We start from the raw sequence: 20,156 nt of genomic DNA, 5'->3' as shown, positions 1-20,156 counted from the left end.
TTATACAGTATAATCTGTCCTTGTTGATTAATGGTTAGTGTGATATGTGGAATGTTACATAGTTAATTTCAAATCTTTGTTAATGTTGACCGTTTTGCCGATAAAATATTACTCAAGTGGATTCTCGTGGGGACATGTGACATGTCTCAGACGATGAGTATTGCATCACATTTCACTCAAACCTTGAAGCCTGAACAGTTTGTCTGAACTCTAGAAGCGTCAGCACCATCCAGGCAGCAGCCAACAACCAAACACTCCAGACCTGGGCTTCAGCACTGGGGATATCCTCACTACCAAAGGGTGAGTGTGTGGACCAGGGGAGGGCACCTGTGCACGATCTCCCAAATGTTCCCAGCAGGGATCTGGGGTCTAGTGGCTCCTGCTGTGGCCGGGGGTGAGTGTGCAGAGCGAGGTTTTCTAACACAACTGGCTCGGTGGATGGCTCTCTGAGAGAAGACGGGACAAATAATGGTGGGAGGAGCTTGGGGGATTTGGGGTTCCCGGGAATTGATCGTCCGTCTCTCTCCTACTCCAATTCCTTACAGATACCAAAATGGATGGTGGTGCTGATCCCGCAGAGGATGCCCTCGTGGTGCTGGCGACAGCTCCGGCAGCCAGATGCTGGGCAAGGCAACAGCATTGACACAGGCTTGAGGCGGCGCCCCATGCGCATGAGACTACTGCACACGCTGAAGACCCACCCCTACCCCCAGTCCTTTCCCGCTTGCTGTGAAAACAGATTTAATAATCGTTATTATTGTCACAATTGGGCTTACATTAACACTGCAATGAAGTTACTGTGAAAAGCCTCTAATTGCCACACTCCGGCGCCTGTTCGGGTACACTGAGGGAGAATTCAGAATGTCCAATTCACCTAACAGCACGTCTTTCGGGACTTGTTGGAGGAAACCCACGCACACACGGGGAGAACGTGCAGACTCCGCACAGACGGGAACCGAACTCGGAATCCATGCAACGCCCGACTTATATGTAACATTTTGCATATTCCATTTACAGATATGAAGTAGAGATTCCTTCTGCCCTTCAGAGCAGCTGCAGCATGCGCAGACTGCCTGAAAAGGTGATTGATGCTGCCCTGATCAATTCCTTCAATAATGAGTCGGGTAAGACTATGATTGTTAATAGAACTGGACATTAAAGAGTTCGAGGTTACAAACATATAAAACCCGAACAGGGCTGGACAGACCAGATGCAGGAGGATGTTTTCCCTGGTTGGGGAATCTAGAAGCAGGGGACACAGTCTCAGGATACGGGAGGGACCATTTAGTACTGAGATGAGGAAAGATTTCTTCACTCGAAGGGTAGTGAACTGTGGAATTCTCTACCACAGAAGGATGGGGAGGCCAAGTCCCTGAATATATTCAAGAAAGAGATAGATTTAAAAAAATATTTTACGGGCATCAAAGAGCATGGGAAGAATGCGGGAATATAGCATTGAGGTGGAGTTATGGCAGAACAGGCTCGAAAGGCCGAATGGCCTCCTGGTCCTAGTTTCTAGTTTTCCAAGTTCCCGCGTTTCCGCGGGAGATGTTGTGGCTTATGCTGTTCGGCTGTGTTTGAAAGGTGATGTATTCAGAGGCGAACAAACCATGATTGAAATGCAAGGAAGAAAGAATATTCCAGAAATTTGAATGATCATTTTTTGAGGATCAGGAAATCCGATGGTGGAGCGTTTCCCCCAGGAGATGAAATAGCTGGGCGGGGTTCAAGACAGTGTAGATCCAGCTTGTCTGATCAGTAGCAGGATTAATAAGCTAAATGAGGTCTTATCCTTCCTTGCTTTTGAATGTTTTCCCTATCAAAATGTTAAAAAGTGAGGGCAGCACGGGTGGCGCAGTCGTTAGCACTGCTGCCTCACGGCGCCAAGGTCCCAGGTTCGATCCCGGCTCTGGGTCACTGTCCGTGTGGAGTTTGCACATTCTCCCCGTGTTTGTGTGGGTTTCGCCCCCACAACCCCAAAAGATGTGCAGGGTAGGTGGATTGGCCACGCTAAAGTGCCCCTTAATTGGAAAAAATGAATTGGGTACTCTAAATTTATTATTTAAAAATGTTAAATAGTTTTCAGAGCATAAGAAATCGGAACAAGTGTGGACCATTCAACTCCTTGAGCTGTTCCATCATTCCATATGATCATGGCTGATCCTCTACTTTAACTTCACTTTCCTGCCTGCTCTCCATATCCCTGGATTCCCTGAGGGATCAAAAATCTGTTGATATCAGTGTTAAATATATTTAATGCTGGAGCATACGCAACCTCCAGAGTAGACGATTCAGTCTTATATGATTCAGTCCTTATCCTAAGGCTGAGGCTCTATGATCTAGATCCCAGACAGGGGAGATGACATCTCAATGTCCACCCCATCAAGCCCCTTTAGAATCTCATATGTTTCAATGTGATCACCTCTATATTCTTCTGAACTCCAGAGAATACAGGCCCAATTTACTCAGCTTCATATCATTGGACAACCCTCTCATCCCAGGGTTCAACTTAGTGAATTTCCAAGGCAAGTATATCTTTCCCCAGGTAGAGAGATCAAAATGCTGTACACTGCTCCAGGTGGGATTTCATCAAATCCCTATACAGTTGAAGCAAAACTTCCTATTTCATATACTCCACTCCCATTGCAATAAAGGGCAATGTGTCACTGATCTTCCTAACTACTTGATGTACCTGCATGCTAACTTTCAGTGTTCCTTGTATGAATACACCCAAGTCTCTTCAGACTCAGAAATGTTAAACGTTCCTGTGTTGTAAAAAATATTGTGTTTCTATTCTTATGACAAAAGTGAATAACCGTACACTTTCCCACACTATACTTGTTACCCTCTCAATTGACCTGCTTATACCTCTTTGTACCCCCTTTGTGGCCTCCTCACAGCTTACACTCTCACCTAATTTTACATAATCTGCAAATTTAAATGTATTATTCTCGATCTCTTGTTTTAACTCATTAATATTGATTGTGAATAGCTGAGGCCTCAGCAATGATCCATATGACACTCCACTGGTTACAGGCTGCCAACTTCAAAATGCCCCATTTATCCCTGGTCTTTGTTTTCTGTCTGTTAACCAATTCCGTAGCCACGCTAATATGTCACCCCCAATTCCATGAGCCCTTATCTTGCATAGTAACATTTTGTGTGACACCTCACAGAATGTTTTCTGGAAATCCAAGTGTAGTACGTCTACTCAGGGGCCTTGTGGCTCAGTGGTAGAGTCCCTGCCTCTGGGTTAGATGTACCCGGTTCAAGTCCCACTCCAGGACTTGATGGCAACCGAAAGGGTGTTCATAATGTGGCCCAAATAGATTGACTATCAGCCTGTCAATCCTTCCAATATGTCTGATAGCAGGCAGTAAAGCGCAGGAGAGTTTCCTGGTCAGCCATAATGCAAAAGGCAAGGCAAACCACTGTAGTACTTTGCCATGCATCATCATGGAGCAATTCAATGGAAGTCCATGGTTGCCAACACCCTCTCAGGGCCTGTATCTGAAAGAGGAGAAGTACACCTACTGGTTCCCCTTCACCTTTCCTACGAATTACATTCTAAAAAACAAATACATTAATCAAATATAATTTCCCTGTTAACTTTGTCTAAACATACTATTATTTCCTAAGTACTTTCTTAAGACTGTCTAATAATAGATTCCAATACTTTCCCCGATGACTGATGTCTGCAAACTGGCCTGTTGTCCGTTTTTTCCTCCCCCTCCATTTTTGAATAGTAATGTTATGTTTGTTAATTTCCAATCCACTGGGACTATTCAAGAATTTAGGATATTTGGGGAAATTATAATCTGTGCATCCACTATCTCTGCAGGTGTCTTAGAACCTGAGGATATAGACTACTGGTGCTGGAAATTTGGTTTCCTGAAGCTTCCCCAGTACTTTTCTCTATTGATAGCAATGACCTGAGGTTCCTCACTCTTATCGACCTCTTACTAATTCAAGTATAGAACTTGGAATGACTTACCTGCAGGTGCTTTAGTTACATTTTTCAGTGGTCTTAACTTAGATTGGAGAAATTCTTCCATTTCTTTGTCCTCTTCTCTTTCCCTGTAGAAAGTGAGCCATGTTTACCCCTCTCGCAAAATATATAAGAATGTTTTTTTTTAGTTGATTTTGTGGTGAATTTCTTTGTTCATTAAGATGTGGACTATCGGTGACAGTAAATGGAACAGTTTGTATCCAGTATCAGCACCCTGGGGCTGGGTACTGCGTTATTTCAGTGCAGGCCAAAACATCGATCCAAGCTCAGTACAGCAACATTTAACACTTGTAGAAGCAGGTAGATCAGACATTAATTTAGAACTTATCATCCACTGCTTCAGATTCAAAACAATTACCATGCATCACCTGAGAACAGTAAACACTCTCTCAACTCTCCATTCATTTTTGCAAAGTTGTAGCCCTCTAAACTGGTCTTGTGACGCAGTGGGTAACATCCCTGCCTCTGGGCCAGAAGCTCCGGCTTTGAGTATCACCCCAGGATTTGACAGCCGAGGAAGGTGCGTTTGTGACCTGGTCAAACAGGCTGAACGTCAACCTGCAAAATCCTTCCAAACGCAGCAATGGTGGTATGAGCGGGACAGACTCCTAGTCAGACACACTTGATGTGGAGTGGCGCCCCTCAAGCTATAAGCCCCTTGCGACAGACTAGTGACCTGTTTCGGGAATTTCAGGGATTATTAGTTATGGTCGGTGCAGGCTTGGAGGGCCAAATAGTCTGTTCCTGTGCTGTAATTTTCTTTGTCCTCTTTGTTCTTTGGAAGTTGCGATAATACAAGACACTGAATTTCACATTTTCAGCCATCTACATAGTCCCAATAATCAGCCCTCCCAGCAGGCCACCCTCTAATACGAAGCAAAATATATTATTTATATTTTAACTTCCATCTCTATTTTCTCAATGTCCCTTTTCCCAAACATTCCCTTTGAATTCATTGTGAGTTCAAAGTACACTGTTCAAACTTTCTCTCTTCCCCCATATCTTAACCATATCCAAGAAAGAATCATTGCGTCCTCTCATGCCATCGTTCATTCTTCGAGGAATGGGGTGCCATATTTGTGCCAGACACTTAGTTTGAACATAAAAGTGCAATGTGTCTTTTGAGCTGATGTTTGATTTGGTGATCTGAATGGGTTTGAGGGGTGCATTTTATGAAAGTTAGATTTGATGAACTCACTATAGTGCAGGGAGGCCTGAAATTCCATTGACCAGTCAACAATGAACATCTACATGTTTTGGGCGTGCCCGGCACTGGAAGGGTATTGGAAGGGAGTGACGGGAGTGATTTCGCGGGTGGTGAAGGCCCGGGTCAAACCAGGCTGGGGGTTAGCTCTATTTGGAGTTGCGGAAGAGCCGGGAGTGCAGGAGGCGAAAGAGGCCGACGTTGTGGCCTTTGCGTCCCTAGTAGCCCGGCGCAGGATCCTACACATGTGGAAGGAGGCGAAACCCCCCGGACTGGAGGCCTGGGTAAACGATATGGCGGGGTTCATAAAACTGGAGCAGATAAAGTTTGCCCTGAGAGGATCGGCTCAAGGGTTCACCAGGCGGTGGCGGCCATTTCTCGACTACCTAGGGGAACGTTAGAGAGAAGATAGATGACCAGCAGCAGCAACCCAGGGGGAAGGGGGGGGGGGGGGGGGTTAGTTTAGTTTAGGTCAAAGATAAAGGGGTTTTGTTACTTGTGTATTGTTAAAAAATTCTGTATTGTTATTGTTGCGTTTGCTTTGTAAGAGGGGAAAAATTGTTGCTTGGGAAAAAAATTTCAATAAAACATATTTAAAAAAAAAAACAATGAACATCTACAATCATTACCGTCAAGTTTACACTGAAGATTAATGTAGGACCGACAAAATACCTTGTTATTTTTGATCTTTCAAACAGAAATGTTGTGTTTGGTCCCTTCTACTTTATGATGAACTCACCAAACACTCTGATCTGTCCAACCAAGATCCTTTTATTGTGTCTTGCGCAGTGGGATGACAATCTGATACAGAGCACATTATCATGGAATCTTGCTACTCCTCTGGAACTCACAACATCTGCTGACCTGTTCCATGTACGTCTTATTACCCTCTACCTCGTGTTTTTCTGGAGATGGCCAGATGAGCATCTCTTTATATACAGGCCCCCAGGCCACATGACCTTGGTCTTGAGACCGCATGGTGTGTCTGTACCGCCACCTGCTGATTGGAGGTCGCACACCATCCAACTGTGATATGGCCCATTGGCATATCATCACAAAAAATAATTACAAATAATAGAATTAAATGTAAATCTACTGCTTACATTTGTATTTTCACTTTTAAAAAACCACTACATCTTTCTAGTGGTTTATAATCTAAGTCATTTTCTGAGCATGTTAATTGACTGAAGTTGAGGAAAGTTTGTGACAACACATTAACCCCCTGGTCAACCTAAACACAGCTCTGGGTTTGAGCTCTGCGCTTGCTCCAGGTATTGTGCAGGCAAACCCCCGCTCGCTGGCAGTTTGAGGGTTCACTTCCAGAACGATCTATGAAGCTGAGCCCACGAAACACAATAGCCCAGATCCTCCAATCAACAGCAGTAAAGAGCAGATTGCCGCTTCGCTCGGGAATGCCCCGACTCAAAGCTGCCGCACATTTCTCCTAAGAACTTCCCCAAGAACATAAATGTGTAACACACTGTCCAATGGGAAGCTCAGTCAGAATGCAGGAGAGTCGGAGTAAGACAGGACATGCCCTCTTTTTACAGCGTCAGCTGCCATAGGATAAGTTTAAAGATCCAGTCTGAATATCAGCGAAAGATTGAATGAGTCGATGAGTAAGTGGGCAGGTGGGTAATGTGAGTAGGTAGATGAGTTGGTGGGTGGGTTGGAGAGGGGGATGTTGTCACATTAGGTCGGTGGTCGGCAGGGGTAACCGGTTGGTGGGAGGAATAGTCGGGTGGTCAAGGGGTGATTGGTCATGGGGTGTAGTTGGTTGGTCAGGAGGGTGGTTAGGTGTGGCCAGAGGTGTAGTTGGGTCTGTGAGGTTGCTGTCTTGGGTTGGGGGTGGTGGAGCCTGATGGTTGGGGGGTAGTTGGGTGGTTGTCGGTCGGGACAGGGGGGTGGCCAAGTTAGGGGTAATCGCATGATCGGGGGGTAGTCTGTTCTGGTTGGGTGGCTAGTCAGGTCTGGTCTGTGGGGTAGTCGGTTGGTCAGGGGTTAGTCAGGTCGAGGATGGGGGAGTCGGGAGATTTTGGAGGTTGATTGGGGTGCCAGTTGTGTAGTTACCCAGGAGTTAGACTAGATTTTAATCATAGCATTTGCAGTCCAGAAGGAGGCCATTCGGCCCATGAAGTCTGCACAGGCCCTTGGAAAGAGCACCCTACTTAAGCCCATGCCTCCACACTATCCCCGTAACCTAGTAATCCCACCTAACATTTTGGGACATGGAGGGCAATTTATCGTGACCAATCCACCAAACCCTCACATCTCTGGACTGTGGGAGGAAACCGGAGCACCCGGAGGAAACCCACGCAGACACGGGGAGAACGTGCAGACTCCGCACAGTGACCCAGTGGGGAATCAAACCTGGGACCCTGGAGCTGTGAAGTGACAGTGCTAACCAATATGCTACCATGCCCCCCAAATCTGTCTGACATATCCAGGTATGTCCCGCAGAGTTAGAGTTCGAGTTGCCAGCTCTAACTCCACCTCAGAGGCATTCACAGAGGAAGTTTACATTTTCTGGGCAATTCCCATGTAAGTCCTTGTGTCAGGACGTCCCCAGTGTCCTGCAAGCATCTCACGTTGTGCGTCCAGTCTCCTTAAAATTTAGCCCATTCTAGAGTAACAATCCACAACATTACCTTCTGTAACAATGTGTTTTCTGGGGCTCAGTGATCCGAGGAGGGGGGGGGGGGGGGGAGGTTGATTATCTCTGATGGGCAAAATAGAAACCGAAAGGAGGTCCCCCCACAACCCGTTCTTTTTTTAAAATATAAATTTAGAATACCCAATTATTTTTTCCAATTAAGGGGCAATTTATCGTGGCCAATCCACCTAACCTGCGCATCTTTGGGTTGTGGGGGCGAAACCCACGCAGACACGGGGAGAATGTGCAAACTCCACACGGACAGTGACCCAGGGCCGGGATTCGAACCCGGGTCCTCGGCGCCGCACAACCCGTTCTTACCTGGCATTCAAGTGGCCAGTGATTGGCCACAAGGGTTTTAAGACGTCCAAGGGGCTGCCTGCTGCCTCCACCACTCCACTTAATATGGGTAATGGGTCAGGAGGCAGACGGGATGGTGGAGGACGGGACACGCACCGTATTGTACGAGTCCTCTCCCGTTTTCAAACACACCATTGGGGAAAGCCAGCCCCCGGGGTTTAGCTATTCAACCAGATTTCCTAATTTTAAAGGGAGATGATAGCCAGCAGTCTCCAACAACATTGCTGCCATTGTCAAGTTATTTCACCTGAGGAAGGAGCGGTGCTCCGAATGCTAGTGATTTGAAACAAACCTCTTGGACTTTAACCTGGTGTTGTAAGACGTCTTACTGTGCTCACCCCAGTCCAGCACCGGCATCTCCACATCATTGTCAAGTAAGCTACAGGAATAAATTCTAATGCAAATTTTTATTCCAAATGATGACTGGAGAATCTGGGTCATGGCAGTCTTTCAATTGTCCACCAAGTGTAGGATATTACAATATCTTTTTGTTGTGTCTCGCACTGAGACACACTCACCATATTGTCATGTGAGTGTCCCTTTAATTTTGTTTTACCACATGGCTTGCAGCACGGCTTCAGTGATGTCATTTGTGGGTGGAGCTGGGCTGTGGCTGTCAGGTGAGAGGGGGCTTAGTTTTCTGGTTTCAACTTCAGTTTGTTCGTTTGGGCTGCAGAAGAAGAAGCAGTGTTGGAAAGCACTGTGTTAAGCTGCAGGAAGTTTTCCCTGTTTTATTTTGAAGCTGTCCCAGTGAACTGACAGCACATTGGGGGCAGCAAACTGTCTTGGTAACTTTAAAGCTAGAGTTGCGTTCGGGAGGGAGTTTTCAATTTGCTGGTTGGAAACGGGACCAGAATCTCAGGGAAAGGACCAGTCCCATTGGAGTGAGATTAGAGAGTGCTGAGTCACACCCTTTAAAGGGGTTTTGGTTTATTGGATTTTGTATTGAATTGGAACAGCTAAGGGGGATTCATTAAGAGTTATATACATAGATTACTGCAGCTGTAGTGTGTTTTTTCATGTTTTTAATTAATAACAAATTCTTGCTGTGTTTTATATATGTTAACTACATTCTTATAGTAAACGTTGTTTTGATAAAAGTGCCTAGGGCGTCTGATGAATCACACCTAAAGTGAAGGCTCTTGTGCTCATCCCAGCCAAATTCAACATAAAAGTTATAGGTCAGGTGAGCTTCATAATACACTTTGGAGTTTCTACGCCCTGGTCCATAACAATGTGGATTCAGAGCAAGCAGCCTTTGTTTAACTAACTTAATTTATAGTTCACCAGCAGGGAGGACAATCCAACAACACCTTCAGATCTCACAATAAACTGCACCAACTTAACATGAGGTAGCTGTAGATAAAGGACTTACCACAACAGGTCTAGAAAAAAAATCAAATATTTGGTTTGGATAGAAATGTTCAAACCAACATCTTTCAGAAGAGATACATATCTACTTAATAAAATTAAAATCATAAACCCCCCAGAATTATACATGTAGCCTGAACTGTCTACACATGAATAACATTCAAGCACTAATCTTTACACTTCTACTGATGTCAAGTTTAGATGGAGCAACAACAACATGAGATTGAGTCACCGGTCCTATTGCTCAATGTTCATGAACTGTCTGTTTAAATGCCTGACAATATTTGAGAAGAACTGAATCTCTTTCTTTCTCCTTTATCAGTTTAGAACCTCTGTCCCCATGAAGGTGATGAAAGTAAACATCTAGAAAACGAATCATAAATAAACCAAGGTGCTCTGTCAGTGTCCAACTTTTTTACCTTAATCTCTCCACCTCTGCATCTTCCACCAGGAAATCCCGTTTCTCCACCAATTTCTGGATTTTGTGGATCAGTATATCCTCTTTCACCTTATCTTCTTTGTATTTTTCATTTTCTGTAATAAATGTTGATCAGAAGGTGAAGTTAAGACGATTCTTTAACTGTTCTTTAACACGGACTTCAATTTACTGTGAGGAAATTAACATAAATCCAAAATTGACCACTCTAAACTTCCCTCCACATCCATGATTTCTCATTTTAACACCCACACGACGGGTCTGCCTCAGATCCCTGACTGTAACTCTTGGCGCAGGCGTTTCAGGCGGTGTTGCAAAGTCATTTGCAGCTCCAGAACCGAGTCCTGAACTATTTTCGGTTACAGGCTTCGTTTGAAGCCCATCAGATCTCTGACATTTGGAAGCACTCCCTAATCCTGGTATTTTTGTGTTGGGGTGTAGACCCCAGGGAGTAACACATAGAAAGCAAACAGGAACTAAATGCTAACATTCAAGGGGACATGATGCTGCAGGGGCGATGTCGCTGCGCTAGGAATTCAGAGGCTCAGGCTAATGCTCTGGATTCAAATTTAATTTAAATTCAATTATTAAATTTGGAATTATAAAGTTAGTCTCGGGTAATGGTGATAGTGATAACTATCGTCAATTATTGTAAAAACCAAATGGGGTTCACTTACGCCCTTTAGGGAAGGAAATCTGCCGTCCTTACCCGGTCTGGCCTACACGTGACTCCAGATCCACAGCAATGTGGGTGATTCTTAACTTCCTTCGGAAATTCCTGGGTAACAAATGGTGGCCTTGCTGATGATGCCCATTGCCCACGAAAAATGTTTAAAAACTATACAATAACAGGTCTTGTTATTGATATTTTGCCTCAATGGCATTGCCATTGTCATGTCTGAGAGGCTATTGGCAACATTCCACTTCTATATGAGGTGTGAACCTTCCTCAGAATAGTTAGTTGTGCTCTCTTGTACCACGTTTAGTGAAGTCAGCATCAACTTGTTCAGACTAAATTACCTAAAATAAAATATTTTACTTCCTCAGGAGGGATATAAATTGTTCTAAATGCAATTAAGTTCATCATTTGACAATAACGAGTGCCACAATGCAAGCATTGTTTTAATTAGATTTGGATGTTAAAGAACAAGATTACAATCAAAAAAATTTGCTTAATTGTTGAATAAAGTGACTGCAGTTTATCTGCCTTCTACTTGTCATTCCCCACTAAAATGAAAGGACAGTGTTATCGCAGAATCCCAACAGTGCAGAAGGAGGCCATTCAGCCCCTCGAGTCTGCACCAGCCTTCTGAAAGAGCACCCCACCCTATCCCCGTAACCCCACCATGGACAATTTAGCATGGCCAATCCACCTAACCTGCAAGTCTTTGGAGGAAACCGGAGCACCCGGAGGAAACCCACGCAGCCATGGTGAGAACGTGCAAATTCCACACCGTCAGTCACCCGAGGTTGGAATTGAACCCAGGTCCCTGGCGCTGTGAGGCAGCAGTGCTAACCACTGTGCCACCATGCCACCCGGGTCCCTGATACTGTGAGGCAGCAGTGCTAACCACTGTGCCACCATGCCACCCGGGTCCCTGATACTATGATGCAGCAGTGCTAACCACTGTGCCACCATGCTGCCCCATTTAAGGTTATCATTTATGGAAAAGTGAAGTCACTTACAGCATTTAATTTGATGAATCCAATGACTGGAGGAAAACTGGAATTTCTAAAGCACCTTTTACAACCTCAGCATGTCCCAAAGGGCTCAAACAAATTAAATACTTAGAAGTATAGTGACTATTGCAGAGTTAGTCTTGGAGCGATTATAGTACACACAGATATGCCAAAGACACCTCTTACTCGTTCACAATAATAGTCAGCTCCATGTTTAATGAAATTTCCCATTATATTATGAGCTGGATAGAATTCCACCAACAAACTGAAATGAAATCCATCAACATTTTGAGTACATCCACAGAACAGCTTCATGACTATTAGACTAATTTTCTGTAGTGAGAGAAAGGGCCATTGTCCCTCCAGGACATCACTGCAGAAGTTCCTCAGGGTAGTGTCCGAGGCCCAACCATCTTCAGCTGCTTCATCAATGACCTCCCTTCCATAATACGTTCAGAAGTGGGGATGTTTGCGGATGACTGCACAATGTTCGGCACCATTCGCGGGGACTCAGATAATGAAGCAGTCCCTGTCCAAATGCAGCAAGACCTGGACAATATCCAGGCTTGGGCTGACAAGTGGCAAGTTACATTCGCGACACACAAGTGCCACGCAATGTCCATCTCCTACAAGAGAGGATCTAATCACCGCCCCTTGACATTCAATGGCATTACCATCGCTGAATCCCCACAATCAACATTCTGGGGGTTACCATTGACCAGAAACTGAACTGGACTAGCCACATTAATACTGTGGCTACCAGGGCAGGTCAAAGACTAGGAATCCTACGGTAAGTAACTCACCTCCTGACCTCCCCCAAAGCCTGTCTGCCATCTACAAGGCACAAGTCAGGAGTGTAATGGAATACTCTCCACTTGCCTGAATGAGTGCAGCTCCAACAACACTCAAGAAGCTCAACACCATCCAGGACAAAGCAGCCGCTTGATTGCTCCTCCTTCCACAAACATTCAATTCCTCCACCACCGACGAACAGTGGCAGCCGTGTGCACCATCTACAAGATGCACTGCAGGAACTCACCAAGGCTCCTTAGACAGCACCTTCCAAACCCACGACAACTACCATCTAGAAGGACAAGAGCAGCAGATACCTGGGAACCCCACCACTTGGAGGTTCCTCTCCAAGTCACTCAGCATCCTGACTTGGAAATATATCGCCGTTCCTTCACTGTCACTGGATCATAATTGTGGAACTCCCTCCCTAACAGCACTGTGGGTGTACCTACACCTCAGGGACTGCAGCGGTTCAAGGAGGCAGCTCACCACCACTATCTGAAGGGCAACTAGGGATGGGCAATAAATGCTGGCCTGACCAGCGACGCCCAAATTCCGTAAATACATTCTTTAAAAATTTATTTGCCAATCCTCGTTTCATCGGAGTACAAACGTATGATGCAGTGATGTAAACTGAATTATAAATCATCACCGTGTTATTTGTGCAGTATGAAAATATTGTGCGACTCATCCACTCATCTGACTCATTTCCTTTTGGCCGTCTCCAAACAAAAGATTCAGCAAATAGCTTTTCCGAGAACCAATGTCCCTGTTACCATATATTAAAAATAGAACAGATTAAAAGTTGTTGAAAGTTTGATCAAATCATTTTTCCCTCTTGCCTCATACAAACATCTCTGATATATGGAATAGAGGTTGATTGAATTACACCTCCAGCTGCATGTAGCTTGGTGCATAAGCATTTTAATAAGGTCAATGCCTGCGCAACATAATGCAGTAAAGTTTCACATCAAGCCAATTGTTATACTTCCTCCACTTTGATTCTTTTAAAGTATTTGCTGGAAGCATTTGTGTCTGTTTGACTGTTTCAGGAGCCATCTCCAGCCAATCAGGGAGTCTGCAGCTGGCAATGCACAAAGCAGCATTGGTGACTAGAAATATACTTACAATCAAGTCAAGAAGTCACATACATCATCAGCACCTGACCACAGTGGGAAAGGAAATGTACCGAGGTTATTATAATTCGTATAATTAGGAGCACAGGTGTGACAGGAAAATATTTTGGCCATAACATTTTTTTGGGGTGCTCTGAGAGCTCCAAAATGGCACCCGTGGTGTGCGCACACACTTGCGAGGTGAGTCAGCCAGACGCCATCTTGTGGCAGGCTTTAGCGCACATGCTGTGAATGGCCACCTAGAGCAGGCAAATCATGACATCAATCGACAATGCGAGTTCAAAGCCAGCGGGCGCCGTTTTGGACCTCAATGCTCCAGCTCATACCCTCTCTTAACCTTGCCCAGCTAATCATGAGGTCAGCAGCAGGGAGGACCCATCAGCAGCGCTGAAGAAAAACGTTATCAAGTGAGCTGTTGGTAAATTTGTTCTGCCGTTGCTACAATTCCTCACTCTGAAATTTCCCAGTCCTGGCAACATCCTCGTAAATCTCCTCTCTTGAGTAATTACATCCTTTCTGTAATGAGGTGATCAGAACTGTGTGGCCTAACTGATCTTTTATAGAGTTTGATAGTCCTCAAAAGAGTGAATCAAACTTCTCTTGTGAACCTGCAACTCCTCCTTGATTTCTCACAGCTCAGTGGCTGGGGCTTTCTGAATCAAACCAGCCGAGGGTCCAAACGTGGAGGGCAATTACTGCCGGGATTCCTGCCCCTCAATCAAAGGCCCAGAGGTGACATCAGTTTGGAAAGTGAGTTCTCACTCGCTTTATAATCAGTAACAAATAAGGAGGTCCCATGGCTCAGTTGGCATTCCTGCCAGTAGGCTCCAGGTTCAAGCCCAGCTCCAAGACGCGAAGAAGGCCATGAAAGGAGGGTTTACAATGCAGCCTATCAGGTTGCTAACCAGCCAGCGGATCCCTCCAATGCTCCACACTCTGCCCGAGGGGTCAAGTAAAAGTCTCAAAACAAACAAGCAACAAATCCATCTGCACAACGCCATATCTTGCAGACAACAAATTGACCTTCTGTTTTCAGTAGTTTTGATACTGCCTCATCGACAGGTTGTTTGCAGTTGTTGTGGAGATTGATTGTCATTTTGAAAATAGCAGGGGAAGAATTTGTTTTTCTTTATTCGTTCATGGGATGTGGAGGCTGTCGGCTGGACCAGCAATTGTTGCCCATCCCTGAGGGCATTTCAGAGTCAACCACATGGTCACATATGGGCCAGATCAGACAAGGACGGCAGATTTCCTTCCCTCAAGGATATTAGTGAACCAGATGGGTTTTTACAACAATCACCAATGGCTTCATGGTCGTCATTAGACTTTTAAGTCCAGAATTTAAAAACAATTTAAATTCAAATTCCACCATCTGCCGTGGTGGGATTCGAACGCAAGTCCCCTGAGCATTCACCTGGGTCTCTGGATTACTAGTCCAGTGACAATACCACTACGCCACTACCTCCCCGAAATGGATAAGCCTGAAAAGTTAAATCTTCCCTCCTTTTTATTAATATAAATTTAGAGTGTCCAATTAATTTTTTCCAATTAAGGGGCAATTTAGCGTGGCCAATCCATCTAACCTGCACATCTTTGGGTTGTGGGGGCGAAACCCACACAAACACGGGGAGAATGTGCAAACTCCACATGGACAGTGACCCAGAGCCAGGATTGAAACTGGGACCTCGGCGCCGTGAGGCAGCAGTGCTAGCCACTGCACCACCGTGCTGCCCTGCTTCCCTTTTTACATCATAATCAATTGTAACAGCGCTCCAGGTAGGCTCAATATTTTGCATCTCAGTGGAGATGCACGGTAGCACAGTGGTTAGCACATTTGCATCACAGCGCCAGGGACCTGGGTTCGATTCGCGCTTGGGTCACTGTCTGTTCAGAGTCCGCACGTTGTCCCCGTGTCTGGGTGGGTTTCCTCCGGGTGCTCCGGTTTCCTCTCACAAGTCCCGAAAGACGTGCTTGTTAGGTGAATTGGACATTCTGAATTCTCCCTCTGTGTACCCGAACAGGCGCCGGAATGTGGCGACGAGGGGATTTTCACAGTAACTTCATTGCAGTCTTAATGTAAGCCTAGTTGTGACAATAAAGATTATTATGAAATCTGTTTTCAGCTGAGATTATTATTAGATGGCTGTGATAGACTGTAACTGGGAGTGGCCAGGGCTGCCAACTGTGACTAAATGTATTGCTGGAAGTTTCAGCACATGACTCATCCCCTCACGCTCCAGCTATTATTCGGCCAACATATCCATCCCGGTGACGTACGGCGTTCCTACAGGAAAGCAGACAGACTCTTACCCAATTAGATGATGTATGACTCTCAGCCAGACAACCTTTCATTCTCCTATTTTCAATGTTTTTGTATCTGGTAAAGAGAAATTTTCTAAGAAATTGTCCCCCCAAAAAATCCCTTTTTAATGTCCTGATGGTTTTTCTCCAGGGCTCCACAGAGCAGTGTAAGTCCATAACTGTCTGAAGACCAAGCCAATCAGTAACCTTCCCCTATTCTACCTCTGTAGCCTTGAAATCTTATTTCCCTGAAGATCCCATCCAATAATTTTTTAATTAGGTTTTGCTAACTTGCTAGTTTGCACTGACGGGAAAGTGGCGGACTCATTATTACATCTGTCGTACCTATTCATCTGAATGGAAATGGTGCTACCACACCCTGGGCTAGTGTGCGGTCAATTCCAGCCCCACTTGACCCTAAGTCGCAAAACAAGTTAATTAACCAATTACTCTGAGAAAAATACCCAAAGTCTTTGGCCCTTGGCTGGCCAATTATTACAGTCACCAGGTTCATAATAAACACAAATTTCTGTTCATGTATAACAAGAACTATAATGAAATCTGGTTAACTATTATCTAATTCCTAATTCCCCACTTTAATTTCCTCCACCCAGCCCCACCCTACTCACATACACAAGGCAGACAAACACAGAGGGGAAGAAAGAGGTTTAAAAATAACTAAGTAAAAGAGAAAAAAGAACTTTGTTTCCAGAACCTTACTCCTTTACAGATTTTGCTTCCAGTTCAATGTTTTTATTGTAGATTCATGCAGGCCTCTGTAGTTTTAGGAATACAGTACTCACAGCCTTTTTAGAAAGAGAGAGAGAGTTCTGGGGCTGGATTCTCCCAAAATGAGAATATGACCCCACGCCGGCGTAAAAATGCAGGCGTTTTACTCCAGAGATTCCTGGAAAAAAGATCAACTAATTCAGTGCCCTGCAGGGGGCTAGCAGGGTCTCAGAGTAATTCATGCAGCCTTAGCACAGAAAAATTAGACCCCCCCCCCTCCGGATCAGCTGCGCTTCTGATCATCTAACTGCGCGGATCTAACCCCCGGCCGCCTATAAGGCCCCCGCCGGTGTCCGATCCCCCCCGTCTCCGAACCAGAGCGGCCGCGGACTGAGTCCCGACTGGCAGTACACCGTTGGGAACTCAGCAGGTCGGGAGTGGAGGATCGCTGGGCTGACGTCTGCCATTGGGCCCCCAGCCACGCGGCGTACTCCGCGATCACGCCGATTCTCGGGTCCTGGAGAATGGAACCAACTAGGTTCAAAGGAGCGTCCAAACAAGGGAAAAATGTAATCATATTCACAATAATGTATTAAAAAATGGTTAAAGCACAAGGCTCATACAAGAATTTTTTTCAAACTCATTCAAAAGCCTGCTACTGTGATATCACTGCATCAACATTGGTGACCTTTATTTTTATTCCTGTTTTAGATATTAATTTATTTTTTACGTAAACAGCTCAACATTTCCACGACTGCGTATTGATTAAAGTATTTGAATCATTGAAGTGGAATGTTTTAATAGACATCTGGAAATCTGCAGTATCTTTTTATTAAATATAGGTTTCCTAAGTTATATTCTCCAGTGCAATAATTTATCCATTTTCCATGAAGGATTGCAGCATGGCAGATACATAATGAGTTTCTGTTACAACGTTATCTCTTTAGAAAGCAAATTTTGAAATGACCTTTATTAAATTTCCAAAGCCCTCCGGAAGGCAACAACTGTCAAAATCTATTACAGTCCCCTAACATTCCTGCTTATTTCACTGTTTTCTCTCTCCACAGATGCTGCTGGACCTGTTCAATATTTGCAACATTTTTAGTTTTTATTACCACAGAGCTTTGAGCACAAGGTAGCAGTCACTTTACAGATCAGGACGGTCAGTTAGTCCGTCTAAATTCATCTATCTAGGGAGACAATTACATTCATTCAGCATATTATTCTTCATCCTTAAATCATTTCAAAGTTTCTGTTGTCTTTCTGCGACCTGGAAACATAAATAATATCCTTTATTGTCACAAGTAGGCTTACATGAACACTGCAATGACGTTACTGTGAAAAGCCCCTAGTCGCCACATTCCGCCACCTGTTCGGGTACACAGAGGGGGAATTCAGAATGTCCAATTCACCTAACAGCACGTCTTTTGGGATTTGTGGGAGGAAACCGGAGCACCCGGAGGAAACCCACACAGACAGTCACCCAAGCCGGGAATCGAACCTGTGACCTGGAGCTGTGAAGCCACAGTGCTAACCATTGTGCTATTTACTGTACATGTTAATCGCTCTGTCTGTGAATAGTTTTTCTCTGAAATTTGATTTGATTTATTATTGTCACATGCATTAGTGTACAGTGAAGAGTATTGTTTCTTGCATGCAACGTATACCATACATAGGGAAAGAAGGAGAGACTGCAGAATTAATGTTTTTTTAAAAATTTAGAGTACCCAATTATTTTTTTTCCAATTAAGGGCAATTTAGCGTGGCCAATCCACCCAGCCTGCACATCTTTGGGTTGTGGGGGTGAAACCCACACAGACACGGGGAGAATGTGCAAACTCCACACAGACAGTGACCCAGGGCCGGGATTCGAACCCGGGTCCTGATCACTGCAGTCCCAGTGCTAACCACTGCACAACGTGCCGCTCACAAAATGTAATGCTACAGTCAAAGCTGGGGTGTAGAGAAAAGATCAACTTAATACGAGGTAGGTCCATTCAAAAGTCTGATGGCAGCAGGGAAGAAGCTGTTCTTGAAATCCCTCCTACAATTAACTTTTACAGGTTTATGTTGATCAACTGCCGGTTTAATATAAAGTAACTCACCATCCGATCAGTCACAGATACATCTGTCCATGACAGTATTGTTGCAAAGAACCACTGTGTAATCTTTGAGGAGACAAAGTCCCATCTTTACATTGAGGACAACCCCCATAATTTGTTCCATCGAGAAGATGCACCACATTAATGCACCAACCCTTCTTCAACAGTACCTTCCAAATCTCCAATTTCTCCCATCTTAGAAGGTCAAGAGTAGCAGCTACACGGGAACACCACCACCTGCAAGTTCCCCCCAGGCCACACGCCATCCTGACTTGGAAATATATCGGCATTCCTTCACTGTCGTTGGGTCAAAATCCTGGACCGCCTTCCCTAACAGCACTGTGGTTGTACCTACATCACAGGGACTGCAGCGATTCAAGAAGGCAGCTCACCACCACCTTCTCAAGGCCAATTAGGGGGTGGAAATAAACGCTGGTCTAGCCAGCGAAGCCCATCAAAAAATAACTGCAAAACAATTCCTGGTTAACTTTCTTTGTGGCCTGAACAATCTTATATATTTCTATAAGACCATCTCTGAGGCACCTCTTTTCAAAGCTGAGAAGCAAAAGCCTCTCCTCATAACTCAGTCTGCAGAAACCCAAGCTCAGACTTGGGGATTCGTCCTGGACTGCCTCCAGCACTTAAACATCGCTCTTGTTTCTTAGTGACCAGAACTGAACTCTAGCTGTATCCATGGTGCCGTCTAACTACAACATGATAAAGTTTGGTCAATACCTCTTCTGACTCATATAACTACCGAGTTGACTTTGTGGTTCAACACCAACCAGTTTTATTGATTGTTGCTGTGTGATGTTTGGACTTTCCACATTGGCTTTACTGAGGCTCCCCGAGTCCCTTTCAATTTCAGCCATTTCAACACCATCATCATTCATGGAGTGTCACATCTCCTATTGTGCAGCACATTATGTTTCATTTATATTTAATTCCACCTCCTATTATACTGCCCACTGACACATCATGTCTAAATCATTCTGTAATTTCTGAGCCGAATCTCCCAATTGCACTACCTCTACTATCAACCTATCATGTATCAATGTCAAATTGACCACTTTGCATGGAGATTTTGAATGGTAGCACGGATATCTGAATGAGCCCACTTAATACTCCCTCTCCCAGTTTGACATAGCTCTTCTCACGAATATGTTATCCTTCTTAAGTTTGTCATCAATTCTCATGGTTACCCTGAACACCCATAGCTTTGAGTTTAATGACTTCTCAACCTTGCCTGAGGTGTGGTGATCCTCAGGTTAAATTACCACCAGTCAGCTCTCCCCCTGTAAGGGGAAAGCAGTCAATGGTCACCTGGGACTTTATCTTACCTTACGAGTGAAGATGTAATCATACGCTACATTACCAACTCTG

The 20,156-nt window shown here is 44.7% G+C and overlaps 1 protein-coding gene and 1 long non-coding RNA gene across 5 annotated transcripts in view; both read right to left on the bottom strand.

Moving 5' to 3' along the window:
• The window catches only part of LOC140394502 (bMERB domain-containing protein 1-like), a 145,789-nt gene that overhangs the window by 23,879 nt on the left and 101,754 nt on the right, over positions 1-20,156 (bottom strand). For all 4 annotated transcript variants that reach the window (XM_072481829.1, XM_072481827.1, XM_072481828.1 and 1 more), the window contains 2 exons: positions 10,017-10,131; positions 3,995-4,077 (listed from right to left, as the gene is read on the bottom strand). In XM_072481829.1, the coding sequence (XP_072337930.1) occupies positions 3,995-4,077; positions 10,017-10,131 (198 nt within the window). The remainder of the gene's footprint in view (positions 1-3,994; positions 4,078-10,016; positions 10,132-20,156) is intronic.
• On the bottom strand, positions 17,759-19,340 carry LOC140394504 (uncharacterized). The gene is made up of 2 exons (XR_011935893.1): positions 18,777-19,340; positions 17,759-17,941 (listed from the first exon to the last, which is right to left on the bottom strand). It is a non-coding gene; the product is annotated as an uncharacterized lncRNA (long non-coding RNA).

This window comes from Scyliorhinus torazame, chromosome 17 (assembly GCF_047496885.1).
Source record: "Scyliorhinus torazame isolate Kashiwa2021f chromosome 17, sScyTor2.1, whole genome shotgun sequence".
Taxonomy (NCBI): domain Eukaryota; kingdom Metazoa; phylum Chordata; class Chondrichthyes; order Carcharhiniformes; family Scyliorhinidae; genus Scyliorhinus; species Scyliorhinus torazame.
The sequence above is the reverse complement of the archived record's forward strand: the minus strand, read 5'-3'. Positions and strand labels throughout refer to the sequence as shown.